Source organism: Panonychus citri, unplaced genomic scaffold (assembly GCF_014898815.1).
Source record: "Panonychus citri isolate SS breed McGregor unplaced genomic scaffold, ASM1489881v1 Contig00049, whole genome shotgun sequence".
In the NCBI taxonomy this organism is placed as follows: Eukaryota; Metazoa; Arthropoda; class Arachnida; order Trombidiformes; family Tetranychidae; genus Panonychus; species Panonychus citri.
In genome coordinates, this window is record NW_026515454.1 from 1307915 (window position 1) to 1323825 (window position 15911).

Consider the following 15911-nt stretch of genomic DNA (forward strand, 5'->3'; position numbering starts at 1 on the left):
TTGATTGAAATTTGGATTTAATTTGAAAAGAGTGATGATTTTGTCTCATTGATTAAATTGTTTTCTCTTCATCATCACCTTAATCATCGACAACTTATTTTCATTTAATTACCAATTTCTCTGATTTATCTGGTCAATCGAGAAGAAGAAAAAAATAGGATAAGAGAATAAGAGAATATTTCAATTGTTTTATTATCCACTTGTTTTTAGTGTTCTTTTTACTTTTGTTTTTGTTTTGTTTTTTGTTCTATTCTCATTTGTTTCTTTCTGATCAACAGTTGAAAATGTCTACCCAACCCGAACGAAACCATAATTCGTGTGATTTTTTCGATGAGGATATTGTTTATCGATTAAACAATAAAGGTCAAATTGAGGTTGGAATAGTAGTTGAAAGCTGCGAGAATGCCTCATCATCGGACGATGATTCAGACACTGAATCAGGTGAAGCGAAGAAGAAATTGAAACGCCTTAAACCAGGAACAACTGGAGTCTCATGGTATCCAAGGGGTAATTTTGAAAATCTACCAGAGAAAAAGGTAAAATTTACTAATCAATGGATATCCAGTTCTATAATTTATTGCCGATTAAGCTTTAAATCGGTAAACGTGTAAAATTTTTCTCTTACAAAAACTATTTTCGTTTTCTTTTTTTTCCCCCAATAGGTTAAACTATATGATCGATCTCTTCTTCCGGGTGATGTGGTCAAGTACATTGGTCCATCGAGAAATGGTTTAATTGGCTACTGTAAAAGCTCCAATATTAATTTTTGCCTTAAAATTATTGGAACCAATAAGATCATTGAAAATGTCGATAGCTCTTGTTTTGAAAATCTGACCCCAGTCCAAACGGACATCGTTTGTATTTACAATTCTTGGATTGGTTACATAGATGATACAAGCTATGCGGTCACTTTATTATGTAAAGATGGGTCAATAGTTGTACTTCAAGATGAGGAATTGAATGATTTTGAAGATCTACTTGAAGAGAAAAGTCGATCCTGCCAATTTTCCAGTGAAAACAATTATATTGGTCAACGATTAACTGGACCAAGAAAATGTCTTCGAACGGGTAATTGGATAAAGCAAACTGAAGAAATGGCCACTGCATTAGCGTCCAAGAAATTACGTAAACGTCGAGTTCAAGTTACTGTGATAAATGTTGAATTAGCTTCAATCTCATGTCGTTGGTTATGTTGTATCCATCGGAGTAATGATCTTATTCCCGGTGGAATCAATATTAGTGTTAAACAAACCCGATTAACTGTGAAAGAAGAGGCTACCGAAGATTCAGATTCTAGTCTTAAAGAAAACCAATGGTCAGTTGACTTACCCAATTTCGGCCGGGTCACCATTCAAGAATATGATGAAACCTCTGGTAAAACTGAATTACCATGTGACGTGATTTATGGTGACGAAGTGAAAAAGGTTCGAGTTCTCAATTATTATCAAAAATGTACCTTACAAGTTGGTGATTTGGGATATTACACATTAAAGGAAAGCGATAAATTGGTCAATGAAGATGTTTTCGTTAAAAAATTGACCAACAAAATTATCCGTGAACGTTTTGACCTATCCAATGTTAAATCAAGCACATCAATTAGTCAAGAAACTGATGCTAAAAGATTAAATCAACTGAAAGAATCAACCAAAAATTCACCAAGTGAATTAGCACCTTCTCCTAATCCACAAATAGAGGATAACAATTCTAATGATGCCAGTGAAGATGAATATGAAGAAGTCTCGGATTCTGATGATGATTCAACCTCTCAAGCTGATTCGTTGACTCGTTGTATTATTGATGAATTAACCTCGAATAGTAACAATAATCGAGGTCGAATTAGCCGTAAGAAAAAGTGCCCTTCCGTTTCAGTGAAAAGAGTGAAAGAGAAAAAGTTGAAACCATCACAGAAACGGGAAAGAGCCGAGATGCCGGTTGACCTATCGATTGGCTCTCGAATCGCTGTACAAATCGTCTCAACGGAAACTAAAGTGACCCTAATTTCCCAAAACAATGAGACCTTAACTGATGTTCCTTCATACCTTTTATATCCCTTACATCACCTGGATGGTCATGAGTTTTTCCCTGGTGATTTTGTAATTGAAAATCGTGAGGCTGTTTCATTTTTAGTCTATGGCGTTGTCCAGAAAGTTGACCGAGCCGCTCGAACGGTTCTAGTCGATTGGTATAAAACTTCAACAACCGAAACCAAACCAACCTTTTTATCACAAGAAAATGTTAGCGCTTATGATATTAAAGATCATCCAGATCATCATTATCGAGCAGGATGTTGTGTAATCAGAGTAGATTCAAATAATCATGAATATCCACCGGGTGACCCATTCACTCGAGCAGGTCAAGTGATTGAATGTTGTACTGATGGACAATTGTTATGTGCTTGGGCCGATGGAACCAAATCAAAAGTATATCCTCATGAATTATTTATCATCGGTGAATATGTAAGTTGAAAACAAACCATTTAATTTATTACAATTGATTTAACATTTTCTCTCTTTTTTCCAAATAGGATTCAGATGACCTCTGGGCAAGTGACAATGAAATTGAAGAGGATAATCTAGATAATAGTATGCAATCATCTGAACAAGGGACACCCAATCGTAGTAAAACAATTGAAAGGAAAGGTGAATTCGCAATGATTGAATCAGTGCCTTTAGCACATTCTTACAAAGACTCAGCCCTTGCGTCCACTGAATTTTTCCACCGTAAAATAAGGAAGGAGATAACTTTATTGAAAAATTCTCTACCCCCTGATATTCATGTGAAAAGTTTCGATGAGCGAATTGACCTATTCTCTGTGATGATAAAAGGTCCATCGGATACACCTTATGAAGATGGACTTTTCCTCTTTGACATTCAATTACCATGCAAATATCCATTTGTACCTCCATCGGTCCAGTATAAAAGCTACTGTACCGATCGGCTTAATCCAAATCTCTATGAATGTGGTAAAGTTTGCATTTCTTTACTTGGAACCTGGACCGGAAAAGGAACCGAAGTTTGGGATTCTAAAAGTTCAACTCTCCTTCAATTGTTACTCTCAATTCAAGGACTTATCCTGGTACCCGAACCTTATTACAATGAGGCCGGTTACATGAGGCAAAAAGGAACCCCAATCGGCCATGAAAATAGCCGTTTATACAATGAGATGGTGATTGTTAAATTAATCCAATCAATGACCAAAATGATTATTTCCCCTGAAGATGCTTTTAAAGATGAAATTATGGACCATTTTAACAAGCGAATGAAACATTTTATCTCTCGAATTGAAAATTGGCTCAAAATATCTGATACATGGAACAGTAAATATTCAAATGAACCAATTGACAAAATGTTAACCCTGTTAAACTTACAAGATGATTACAGTGCAAAAAGATTACCGGGTTTCCCATTGTTACCCGGATCTCAAGGATTCTGTTTATCTGCTCGAAAAGCATTGAACATTTTGAAAGAAAACCTTACCTCTTTGAATATCAAATTCTGATGATGATGATCAACCACCAACACTTCAATTATCATTACATTAATCAGAATGTAATCAACTTAAATAACGTTTTACTCGAATCTTCATCAATCACTTTTCTCTTAAATTTTCACACTTTCAATTAAAATACCTCTTGAAAGATTTACTCTTCTTCTCCCACCTTGTTTAATTCTGTTCATCGAGTCTCTAAAATCATCAATGTTTAACAATAGAAAGGAAAACATTAATGGAAAATTAAAAGAAAACTTAATTGTAACTAATTAAAGTGAAAGAGTTTCAAAAACTCATTTGGTTTTTTACCCAACACACAGAAAATCATATCCACCATTTTAATTGATTTCCAAGTCGAAACAAAATGTAAATTGTTTGATTGATTTTATGAGAGTTACGAAGAAACCAGGATAATGATTGAAATTTACCTTCCACCGAGTGGAAAACTGATGATTCTGGATAATCAATAGACCGTTATTATCATGGATTCTATCAATTCCCACTCTTTATTATCTCACTTAGAAGATGGAAAACTAAAAGAACGATAAAAGAAAGGTAATCATTGGAATAGAAATAATCTTGGAATCATATCTGATTAATATTATCACCGATTTCCCATGGAGGAAAAAAGCTTAGTACATTATATTATCCACAGAAATCAGAGGAATTATTTTTGTGTATCTAATCCCTGAGGGAATTTTTTAAAACTCATCAGTTTGCCCTGGGGCATAAATGGTTACATTATTTTCATTGGTAAAGTTTTTTTTTCCAACCATTTTCTTGCTCTCCTCATCCTAAATAAACATGGAAATGAATGAAAATCAGGAAACAAGATGAGGAAAAGGAAGATGACATAGAAATAACATCATGTATATTGTCATCATCATCATCACCATGAAAATTCAGAACTTGATGAATTCTGAAAATCTAAACAAAGTATTTGATTTATTCAGAGCAAAAAAAAAGTTCTAAATTATGTAAAGAACAACAAAACTAATTCGTAACTGCGAAAATCGTTATTTTCTTTACCATTGATTAGCCACAATGGAATCAAATTGATCTAATTAACTTTTCCATTCCCAGTTAATCGTAAAATCTAGAAAAAAAAACCAGAGAAAAACTAATTAAATTGTTAATCAAATTACCAGAACAATTAAAAAAGTTTCAACTCCATAAACAAAAACTTCATGATTAACTTTTAACACACAAGTTGATTAATAAAAACAACTTTTTCACTCCAAAAGCAATCAATTAATTGTTAACTCTCATTACACAATTAACTTAATGGTAACTGTTAAACAATTAATCTGATTATAAATAATAATTGTTAAATTGAGCAAAACAATTTGAATAATTTGATTAAAAACTTTTTACTTTCAACGTTCAATTTATAGTAAAGATAATAAATTATTATAATAACTTATTGGTGATTATTTTTTCATTCCCATGTATTAGTTGAATATATTATCAATATATACTCATGCGTATCTGTTATTCACCATGAGAACTCACCATGAACAGTGAACAGATTATTCAGTTGAAGTTCATTCTGTTACCTGAATAGGTTAACAATCAACTTATTGTTGCTTTTTTTTCATCTGTTGCAAAAAAAAACGCGAATTTGATTAACTTAATTGTCTTTACCGAACCGTTTAATCAACAAGAATCACAATCATCATCATCATCGATAGATAAAGTTTGATTTCAATTCTAACTGTTAATTGTAGTTTAACACACAAATGATATTATTTAATTTACATGCTGATAATCAAATCAATCACCCAACAATAAATTGTTTCATTTCTGATTCTTAAATTAATTCTGATCTCTTATAAATTGTTACACTGATTCATTCAACATGTTGATCATTAATTGTTAATCATCACCATTCAGAATATCAAATTGAATTGAGTTTCCTGTTAAACTAATTGCTACAATATAATTACATAAACTGTTCACGTTTACAATTAACGTTTGCCCATAAAAATATATATATATATATTTAATTGTTACATCGTTGACAAAGTTGGTGTTTTATTGTTATTAAATTGTGTCAATTTGTTTAGTTAATATTCAGTAATCACGATTTGGATAATAAAACTGTTTTCAATCACAATCAAGAAAATAATTCATTGATTGGAAACAATTTTCACTCCATTGTCAACTTTAGTTGATTGGAAATCGATCCGAGAGGAAAAGGAAAGTGGCAAGTTAATTGTTGGTTAGAAGATAATTAAACAATTAACAATTGGACACAATCAAAAGTTAAAGTTTCCCTGGCGGAACGAGACTCGCCGTAGACGAGCAAATATCAACCAGAACCACCACCAACAGAATCCCACCAAGGACCAGAAAATCAACAGCACCGTCGAGGTCACGATGCCACCAAAAACCGACAAAGGTCGATCAACACCCCAACGAGGTGAATCAAGTAAGTTAATTATTCTAAAACAATTAACTCATCAAATGATTAGTAAATTAACTGAGCATCAAATGAACAATTTCCTTTGCTACTCAATTGAACAAAAAAACCAAAAAAACTGGTCAACATTTCTCATGATCAATAATCAATTGAATTTATATTCTCACTTGGTTCCAATTTATTTTCATGATATTTACATGATTCATGATCAATGATTGTTTCAATCTCCATAATAATCATAATATATATATGATATTTGAGATAAAGAAATGCTGAAATTTTATTTTACTTACCATGGAAAACTATTCACAAATATAAATATATCATTTTTCAAGATTCATGATATACACTTGACATCATGATGATGATCATCATCATGATCAATAACAAATAATCACAAAATCAATTGTAATAATAATAGTAACTTATTTTTCTCGCATGATAAAAATGTAACTCAAAACTTTCTCAATATTATTATATGGAAATGAAGTTCATCTTAATCTCAACTTAGAATTTCATATTTTCCTCCCTGCCAAGAGATTCCAGAAAATTTTCTCAAAACTAAAGTGTATAAATCTCTGAGTTTATACAACATGAGTTCATGATCATCATGCTCATTAATCTGAATACATAAAACATGATAATAGATGTAGTTGTTGTTTCCATTGCTTCAGGTGTATCCATGAAAAGTTATTACTCTTGGTGAGCGATTTATTGAAAAAACAAACTATTCACAATTCTAGAGAATTGAATGGAAAGAGAGAGAGAGAGAGAGAGAGAGAGAGAGAGAGAGAGATGATCTAGAATGATTATTATTTCTCCATGATGATTACTCAGGCTCTCAGGGAATGGAACTGAATTCATGTTCATTATCAGGCTATTGAAGCTATTGATTGGATTATTTTTTTTCCCTATTCCAATTGTAATGAAAATAGTAATAATACTAATAATGATTATGATAAGTTTCATATTGATTAGTTGATACTCACCATGATATCATCGTCATTATCATCATCATGTTGATTATCATCTTGATTAACCTAAAAAAAGCTTTGGATGATAATAATTATTACCATGATAATAGTAAACTTTTAATTGTCTATTCAACTTCTTGATTCATTTCATTGTTATCAACGATTTTTATTATTACCATTAAAAGGTTGATGATTATTTTTTCATTCATCGCCATGAGAGATAATCAATTGATTAATCAGAATAGAAGAGGAAATTTTTTTTCTCGATAAATTTGAAAATTAGATTGGTGGTGGTGGTGGAAAATATTATTATCATTATCATCGCCTGGGAGTGGGAGGTTAAACTCCCACTGATAATCACAAAGATGATAATATAATAGAGAGAGAGAGAAAGTTTTTCTCATTGAAATTCATTCATTTCTTTAATTCTGTTCCCATTCAAATGTAATGGTGACTTTCATGAGGATGAATGAGCTGAATCACAATTGAAATTGAGATTTAAATTCACAATCAAAGCTCTAAATTGTTATTTTTATTACCTAACTGGTTGATGATCACTAACTGTTGAAATCATTGAAATGTCTTGTGAATATCTATCATGAGATTTACCTGTAAATCTTGATAACTTTCACTTGAATTTCCTGAAACTCACAAACAAGAAACCAGAATCACCAGATTAACCTGAATTTCTTGAGATAATAATAATAAGATGATGATAACTACAAATCAAACATCATGATGATTATTCAATTTACTGAAACAACTCAATTTTCATCATGATGATAATCATTTAAAGGCTAATGATTTTTTCATGGAAAATGCAAAAAAAAACTCAATCAAATCACAATTTTTACCATTCCCACTCTAACTTACCCACCGGTGGGTTTTTTAAGCAAAATAAAGGAGACAACAATCAAATTGATGATTAACTTTTCCAATTAATTATTAATCATCTAATTGACAAATAATATTGTTTGATAATTTTGTTGTTTTCATCATCATTTTTACCGTTACTTTTTTTCATTGTTTAATTATCATCATCATAATTAGTTTGATGATGATGATAATTAGTTAATAATAGTCTTGATCATGTCAATAATAATCAATCATCATCAATAGAGATTAACTAAGTTAATTCAGTTTAATACATTAGATATATAAAATATCATCAAATCAACCATATTAATGATTATCAGGATAATCGTTGGCAAACAATTTATCATTAATTAGTGATAATATTAACAATCTAAATTAATTAGTATCAATTTTCATTTTCCAAATGTATTAGTATTAACAATTATGTAATGATAATGAAACAAATTTGTCTTGATAATATCAAAATTAACGTTAACAAATTAAAAGCAAAGTTAATTAGTCTAATTAAAACTAATCACAGAGCCATTTAGTTGATGATTAAAGTTGATTTAACACAATTAAATATCAGCTTAATAACGGAAATTGAAATATCTTCCGGTTTATATTATGATGATGATGAAGATAATTATTACCTTGAGAGAGAGAGAGAGGTAAAGTAATTAGAGTTAATTGTTAACAGTTAAATCAAAAGGTAACCAAGAAAATTAAATCAATCAAACTCAATCAAGTTCAATTAGTTAACAAAACCCAAACCCACACACACAAATCAAACAAAATAAATGGGAGAAAATTAAATCAATACAATTTAGATGAAATAAAAAAAGTGACAGATAATTAAAATTAATCAATTAACTAATCAGTTGAGTCATCAAACTAATTAGACGAAAAAAGTTAATTTCCTATGTAAAGATACAGGGAAAAACTTGATCGAATCAGCGATTTTTTTTTTGATAATCATTTGCAACTCCAACAATCAAAACTAATCACAATGATAATCATCGCCCTTCACCACCCACTTCATGGAGGGTGGGAAACTGTTCCACCTCGAACTGAATCATCATAATCTCTTATGTAATTGCTTAGCATTTGTTATGTAGTCTTTGTAAAGGAAAACATTAAGTTCAAAGGTTTTTTTTTCTGTATTATCATGCTTGGTATTCATCATCATCATGATTGTTCATTCAATTTGCCCTGAATGCTGAGTTATCATGATGCTAAAATTTGTAGTTATATTATCATGGTGATGATGATGATGATGAGACTCTGGATGTTGACGATAATGCTGATATCTAGTAAATAGTAATGATAGTGATAATAATATAATAGCGTTGGAGGAAACATATTGTCTGGAAACAATGAATTCTGAGTATATTTTAAAGAAGATGATCAAGAGAGAGAGAGAGAGAGAGAGAGAGAGAGAGAGAGCGATGGGGAAGATAAAAATTCACATCAAAATATCTTCTTCTTTTCTTCTTCCTTCTCCTCCTCCTTTTTTCTCTTCATCATCTTCAAGAAATTCTGAACAATTCAGATAAAATATACACATGAACAGATAGATAATATTATCATCATGTTATGTTCAATTTCAACAACAAAAACCATGTTATCAAGTGGTGGTTCTTGGTAGTTCTCGGTGGGATATGTGTAAGTGAGAGTGTAGATGCAAGGAGCTTGAAGATGAGAGAGAAAGAGAAAATCAAAGAAGAAAAAGTTTCATTGTCAAGTTTTTCACCTTAAAGTCTCTCTCTCTCTCTCTCTCTCTCTTTCTCTCTCTTGCTCTTCCATGGAAAATTTCACCTCTCCCTCTGAAGTGTTTTCTCACCTCCTCTCTTATCATGCTCTGAATTTTATACCTTAGAACTTTTTTTTCTCAGTTTTCACTTTCAACCGATTCATTGTAATTCTGTTAAGGCAAAAAATTCTCATCCAAGTTTCGATTCTAAAGTTACTATTACATGATGATAATTCTGATTCGACAAAAAAAAGATATAAAAAGGAATCGCCACTCAACTACTAAGGTGAAATGAGAAAAAAAACAACACTCGAAAAACGACCCAATCAACATACAAGAATTTTGTGAATGAAATTGAAATTTTTTTGAATCATTTATGAATCAGCTTATGAATTTATCATGAATCAGAGCTTTTTTGGGATTCATTTTCTTTCAAAAAAATTAGAATTAGAAAAAAAATTTTTTTTCATTTTTGATTTGAGCGCCGAAAATGTTGATTAAAATGATTTAGTTATTTTTCCGCGAGAAAATTTTTCAAAATGTAAACAAACACAAATGGTTTTCTACTGAACTGTGTTTTAATTTCAATTGAGCATAAGAATTTTGTTATTGTGAGAAATTCAACGAGGTAATAGATAAAATTCAATGATTTTTTACAATTTGTACTACAATATATGTGATTGGAAAAAGAAAATTTTCAGGTAACTTCTAAATAGAATATTAGAAAAATAACAATTTCTGAATAGAAGGTTTGAATGTAGAATTAGTAAATATTCTCATCTTCGAGTTCAAAATCCATTGGAGGAATTTCTAATGAATAGTTCATCACTGATTCTTGTGAAAAAGAATCTATTTCCATTTCTTTAAGCTCTTGAGAATAATCCATGAGGGTTGGAAATTTATCAAATTCAGTGCTATTTTCCTCCATGGAACTGTTTCTTTGAAATATTGAAAATTCTCTTTCTGGTCCACATCCATTGGTGATTCTGGACAATAGTAATTCATGGAATGGGAACCTTTTCAATGGATTTTGGAACAAAATTACCCATAATCATATATGAAAATAAAGCTTAAAGAAAACAGAAAATTAGAAAAAGCTAACGCAAAACTAAAAGATTGACTTAGATTTTTTCTTACCTGATTTTATTCTTTGTTTTAGAATCACTTGAAATAGAAGAAATTTAAACACAATCAGTTGGAGCACAATTAGAAATAAACAAAATTCTAAAAATTGATTAAGATGAAATTAAAACTGAAAGTTGTCACATAAACACAGAACAAGACTGATTGGATTGTTTTCTAAAAGAAAAGCTAAATTGAGAAAGTTCTTTTCTTTAGATCATTCGACCATATGTTTTGGTTTTGAATTGAATTTTCTCAATTTAAACCTTGTCCTCTTGGAATAACTACTTGTTCCATAAATATTGCTCAATGATATGATCTCTTTTGCTTTTGAAGTGAAAAGTTGACGTTTTGATGTAGATGAATTTATCAGCAACACTTTCAATGGGTAGACAAATAATTTTATCGAGCAATGTTATAACCTCCTGAATATTTTCCAAATTGAAAGAAATAAAACCAGTGATTCCTTGAAATGAAACAGCAACTTCTTTAACTCGATAATTATTACAGAGTAGAAATAGATTTGATTGATATTGAACGATATATTTGACCAGATAGAAATTCTTATTTTTATCCAATATTTTCGAATCGTCTCTTCTTTTCTTTCTACAATAACTTTCGCATGAATATCTTTTTCCAAGCACTTTGATTGTTTTGAAAAAAACAATATCTTGTTCCGAAACTTGATGAAAATTAAGATGTTCTTTCAGAGCAATTACAGCGATTCCAATTTCAGTAAGACGTGTACCTTTTTCTTTGATGAAAATACATTTATCTTTTTCCGAAATACAACCAAAGTTCTTTTTCTCTGATTGGGATAAATTCCACTTTTCCAATCTATTGATCTTGTAATCTTTATAGCGAAAATCACTCATAAAAAATCTGACAAGTGATGGGCCGATGTTTGAGTATCGATGAACTTTATCCTTTATGATCCCCATGTAATCTTCTAAAGGGTAAGAAGACATATTGGAATTTGGTCCTAAATTCAGAAGAGAGTCTGATAGATGAGATAAAATGTGAAGGTTGTATGTTAGAAAAGAAGATCCAAATATTTCTGAACATCCCAATTGAAACTCTTTAACTAAATTCTGTATTTCAGTCACGGTTACAAATTCAGCTTTTCCTGTATGGGAAAGGTAATAGATCCTTGAAAGGCAACTAAAGTAGCGTAAAACTTTAGGCTTAAACAAACCAACAGTTGTCGAATGGAAAAAGTAACTTAAAAAAGCATCATATTCACAACTTTTCCAGAATTTTAACTGGTCCAAATCTCTTGGAATCCTTGTAAATTCTGATGGAACTGCAATTGAGATTAAACGGGAACTTAATTCTTTTCTCATAGAGTTTCTATCAAATCCTCGTTCTAAATGTCTCAAGGAATCTGCTCCAACTAGACCTTTGCTTATAAGATTGCGAAATATTCCCAAGCTTATGCAGTGCATTGGCTCCACACATATTCCTCGAACAATATCAAAATCAACTAGACGTAGAAGTGGAGAGATTCCATTTAAACCACGAAAACGGGGATTCTGAAGAACTTCTGAATCTGGATCTTGTTCAATGATTCGACTGAATGTAAGAAAATCATCGTTTTTTCTCATCAAATTCAATTGATCCTCGCTGGTTAGATTCGGATAGACTCTTGCTCCACCAACAGACGAGGCTGTGACTAAGCACCAGTCACAGCCATTTAGATGATTATATTGCCTGACACATCGGAGATAAGCACGCATGGGAGCATCTGCAATTAACCCAACCAAATGAAACGTTGCTCTAGAATTAGAACTTATTCTTGTAGGAAATGTTGATAACTCTAGTAATTCATCACAAACAGGACCTAGATAACATTCAACTGCTGGTTTTTTTCTGCCGACAAATATTCCAACCAAAAAAAAGAACTTTTTCCTAAATTCCGGTTTGATTTCGTTGATTGTTATGAAAATTGGAAATATTTTTTCACTTGAACTTTTTCCAGTGGCCACTTCGTCTGCATGTAAAGTCAGTGTATATCGTTTATCTTGTGAAAGATTTCCCATTTCCTTAACACGCTTGGCTTCAGCACAGTTTGAAACATCGAACCGTTGATCATCTTCTATCCAGAAGTAATTTGGTAAATTATGGATATACTTTTCTATTTGTTGACGAAGAGGCAGATGTAGAAAAAATTTTCCAGGTTTCAGCACAGCTTGAATAAGTTCTTGTTCACATTCATACGATTGCAAATTAGAAGGTTCCCCGATTAAAGGACCATGAGAATGATCTTTTTCACATAAAATATAGATATTTATATTGGTTTCCAGGGCTTTTTTATCCCAATAATACCTCAAGCTCGGGAGATGATTATTCGAAGAAAAATATCTTTTACTCAAATCCTTGAAAAGCTGAAACACGTTGTCTGCTTGAGAAAGATTCAAACCAATGTGAGAAATAAGAGTTTCAAAAAGCGTTTCACAGTATTCACTTATTGTTGGAACTATTTTCTCAGTATCATCTTCTAAATTCATTGAACTGGTTTCACTTGAATCCGAAGGAAAAAAATTGGTTATTTCTGTTGAGTCTTCACTTTCCGTATCTGGCACACCAAACTCATGATTCTGAGTATCTGGCAAACTATTGATGTAAAACAATTGAAAATTTTCATGTTGTTGTCGATGACGACGATTTAAATTTCTGATTGAACCCATTGTTTATTTTTCATATAAATTAATTAAATATTTAATAGAATATTAAATAAATCATTTAAACTCACAGACAAACAAAAAAAATCACTAAATAGATTTAGAGTTTAAACCACATGTGTTTGTTTACATTCTAAAGAGAATTTTAATTTATTCGATTGTTGCTTAGCAACAATCGCTCATTAGCCAATCAGAAACGAGAGAACGAAATTTGTTCTTTTTAATCAAATTTCCTTTTTCGATAGTACAAAGCTAGATAATTTTTTATCTACAAGCGTTTCCTTTTTTAATTTTGTTTTATTTGCATTAGTTTATGGATTTAAAGCCCATAAGAAAAAGTTATACTTTTAAAATCGCCAAAAATAGTAGTTCCCGTGCTAGAAGCTCAGTGCTCACGAATCAAACAACTCTAATTGGATCTATGTTAACCCTAAAAATGGGAGAAAAAATTATCGCTGCTATTTGTCGTGTGAAAGATGAATCTGGTGTTGAGAAAACGATTCCTTTTTGTTTTAAAGTGGACGGAGATCAAATTCCATCAACACTAAAGTCTTTAGATGTTTCTTTTGAAAGCTTGATAAGTGTTTATGTCCCAGAATGTGAACCGTTTCCGGCAATGGTAATCATCATAGCAGGTAAGTCTCTTTCTAGTCTTTTTAATACAAGTTGATTAATTTCTTTTTCTTTTCAGACGATTCTGGAGATTTATTTCAAGTCTATAAGACGTTTCTAGCTAATGTTAAGAGCTTCAATTTGAAAAACTTTCAAAAAACTCTTTCTAAATGGATAAATATTGAGGGTGTTCAAATAAAACCTTTAGCTTTGAAAAAGTTTCCAGTTGTAAAATCAGGAGAGTTCACAGAAATTTTGAAAAAGGTTAAATCTTTAAGGAAAGTTGCTGATTACGAGGGAAGAACAGATGAATCGGCGCCTTCAACATCTCATTCTGAAAATATTGTAACTGTTGTATCTATGGAAGGAGAAAGAAATTCAATTCCTAGTGGACAAAATTCCAATAAAAGAAAAAAGATAAATTTCCCATCCATGCTACCGAAAGTTGATCTTCAACCACTGGCAATAGCTGCTTCGAAGCTTGTACACACTAGTGTGAAAGCCTATGCTGCTGAGCTTCAAAAAGTTCTAGAAGCAATTGTTCAACAACCAGAAGAAGATACTATTCCGGCTGGATATCCCTTAGATGTTTCAGATGGCTTCCAGAATATAAGAATTATTCCAAAAGATAAAACATTCGAGCAGAATAAGATCACATACATCGAAGGTATACTTCCTGTTAGATCTCGAAACTATCAACAAGCGATTGCTAAAAGAGTCAAAATGGGCCGTGCTGTTGAAGAGCTAGAACCTACCATGTTGTTGAACAACATCATCAAGAACTGTTTCCCTCGCCATTGGCTTGTAAATACTACTATCCGAGGTTCTGGAGGAAAAAGATGTTTGATCTCAATTTGGAACTATGAAAAACCATTATCGGATCCATGTAAAGGTGTTTTCCAAAATGGTCTTGGTGAAAAAAGACTTTTGGCTTTATTAGGTAAGAAATCTTGAAGAATCTTTTTCAATTAACTAATTGAATTTCTTCTTTGAATTAGATCATGTTCTTAGGAAATGTAAAAAGTGTAGCTACGATAAATCGATAGAAAAAGCTTTGGTTATTGCAATGTCAAAATACATCAATTATCATAAAACAGTTCTGGAAAAGAAACGTAAGAAAAAGATCTACACCTCTTCTGAATCAGATCATGAAGAATACAACACTGAAGATGTGGAAACAGGAAATGAAACCAATGATGACGATGATGATGGCGAAGTTTTATCAGAAGTACCTGATGAAATTGTAGAAAAGAATATGGTGGATGATAAAGTTTCTGAGCCACTCGAAAGTTCTCACCTTAATTTGAAAAACTTCTGTGTTTATGAACCTAATTCTGAAGACGATGATTCTCAAAAAGAAATAGTTCTGGATGACGATGAGGATAAGGATGGAAATTCAACTCGCAATCCGCCATCAAAAAGTGATGATGTTGCCCATGTTATACGTCCCGAATCTGATGCTAATGAGGAAGCTATTCCGCCTTCAGAGCCTCAGAATCAACTGATTACTGAACAAGAAAAAGAAATTCAAGTTGGAAAGTTCTAGATCAACAAGCCACTGACGATTCAACAACACAAGATGCGGACACTGATCTTGAAAGATCTGATACAATTGTCAGTGATAATATTCCCGATTCGATAAATGATTCAGGAGTTGCAATGGATACTAGCTCTTCGGGAAGTTTTTCTGTTGGAAAAAGATCACGACGAACGATTTCGAGTTATTTTCCAAAGAAACAAAGAACAAAAGAAAACGATCAAGCCATTCCAGTGGAAACAATTTCTACCTTCGGAACTGTTGAAGGTCGCTTGAATTGTGACTCTCCCCAATCATCGCAAGTTCTTAATCTGCAAACTACTTCAGCTATTGCTGAAAGAGTTGACTCTAATCTGGACAAGGAAGACAAAGGCGATGTTTCTGATGGAACAGACGAATTTCTTGCTAAATTAGAAGCACTGGCATCTGACCCAAAGAAAAAGATTCTTCTGAAAAGAATCATCG

At 31.7% G+C, this 15911-nt stretch overlaps 2 protein-coding genes across 2 annotated transcripts in view; both read left to right on the top strand.

Annotated features, from left to right (window-relative positions):
• The first annotated feature begins 17 nt into the window (after positions 1 to 17).
• On the top strand, positions 18 to 3814 carry LOC128385529 ((E3-independent) E2 ubiquitin-conjugating enzyme-like). Its single transcript, XM_053344401.1, has 3 exons — positions 18 to 536; positions 663 to 2456; positions 2525 to 3814. The coding sequence occupies exons 1-3, from the start codon at positions 285 to 287 to the stop codon at positions 3497 to 3499; spliced, it is 3021 nt and encodes a 1006-aa protein (XP_053200376.1). The 5' UTR covers positions 18 to 284; the 3' UTR covers positions 3500 to 3814.
• Positions 3815 to 5041: 1227 nt separating this feature from the next.
• LOC128385534 (uncharacterized) overlaps positions 5042 to 15911 on the top strand; it is a 44470-nt gene continuing 33600 nt past the window's right edge. Inside the window, exon 1 of the mRNA XM_053344406.1 lies at positions 5042 to 5921. Coding sequence (XP_053200381.1) covers positions 5870 to 5921 — 52 coding nt within the window. The 5' untranslated portion in view covers positions 5042 to 5869. The remainder of the gene's footprint in view (positions 5922 to 15911) is intronic.

What these genes read in the sequence shown, in the direction of transcription:
- LOC128385529 (XM_053344401.1), top strand. Translation starts at nt 285, where the DNA reads ATGTCTACCCAACCCGAACGAAACCATAATTCGTGTGATTTTTTCGAT. An exon ending in AAAATCTACCAGAGAAAAAG is followed by an intron (nt 537 to 662) that starts GTAAAATTTACT and finishes TTCCCCCAATAG; the next exon opens with GTTAAACTATATGATCGATC. An exon ending in TATTTATCATCGGTGAATAT is followed by an intron (nt 2,457 to 2,524) that starts GTAAGTTGAAAA and finishes TTTTCCAAATAG; the next exon opens with GATTCAGATGACCTCTGGGC.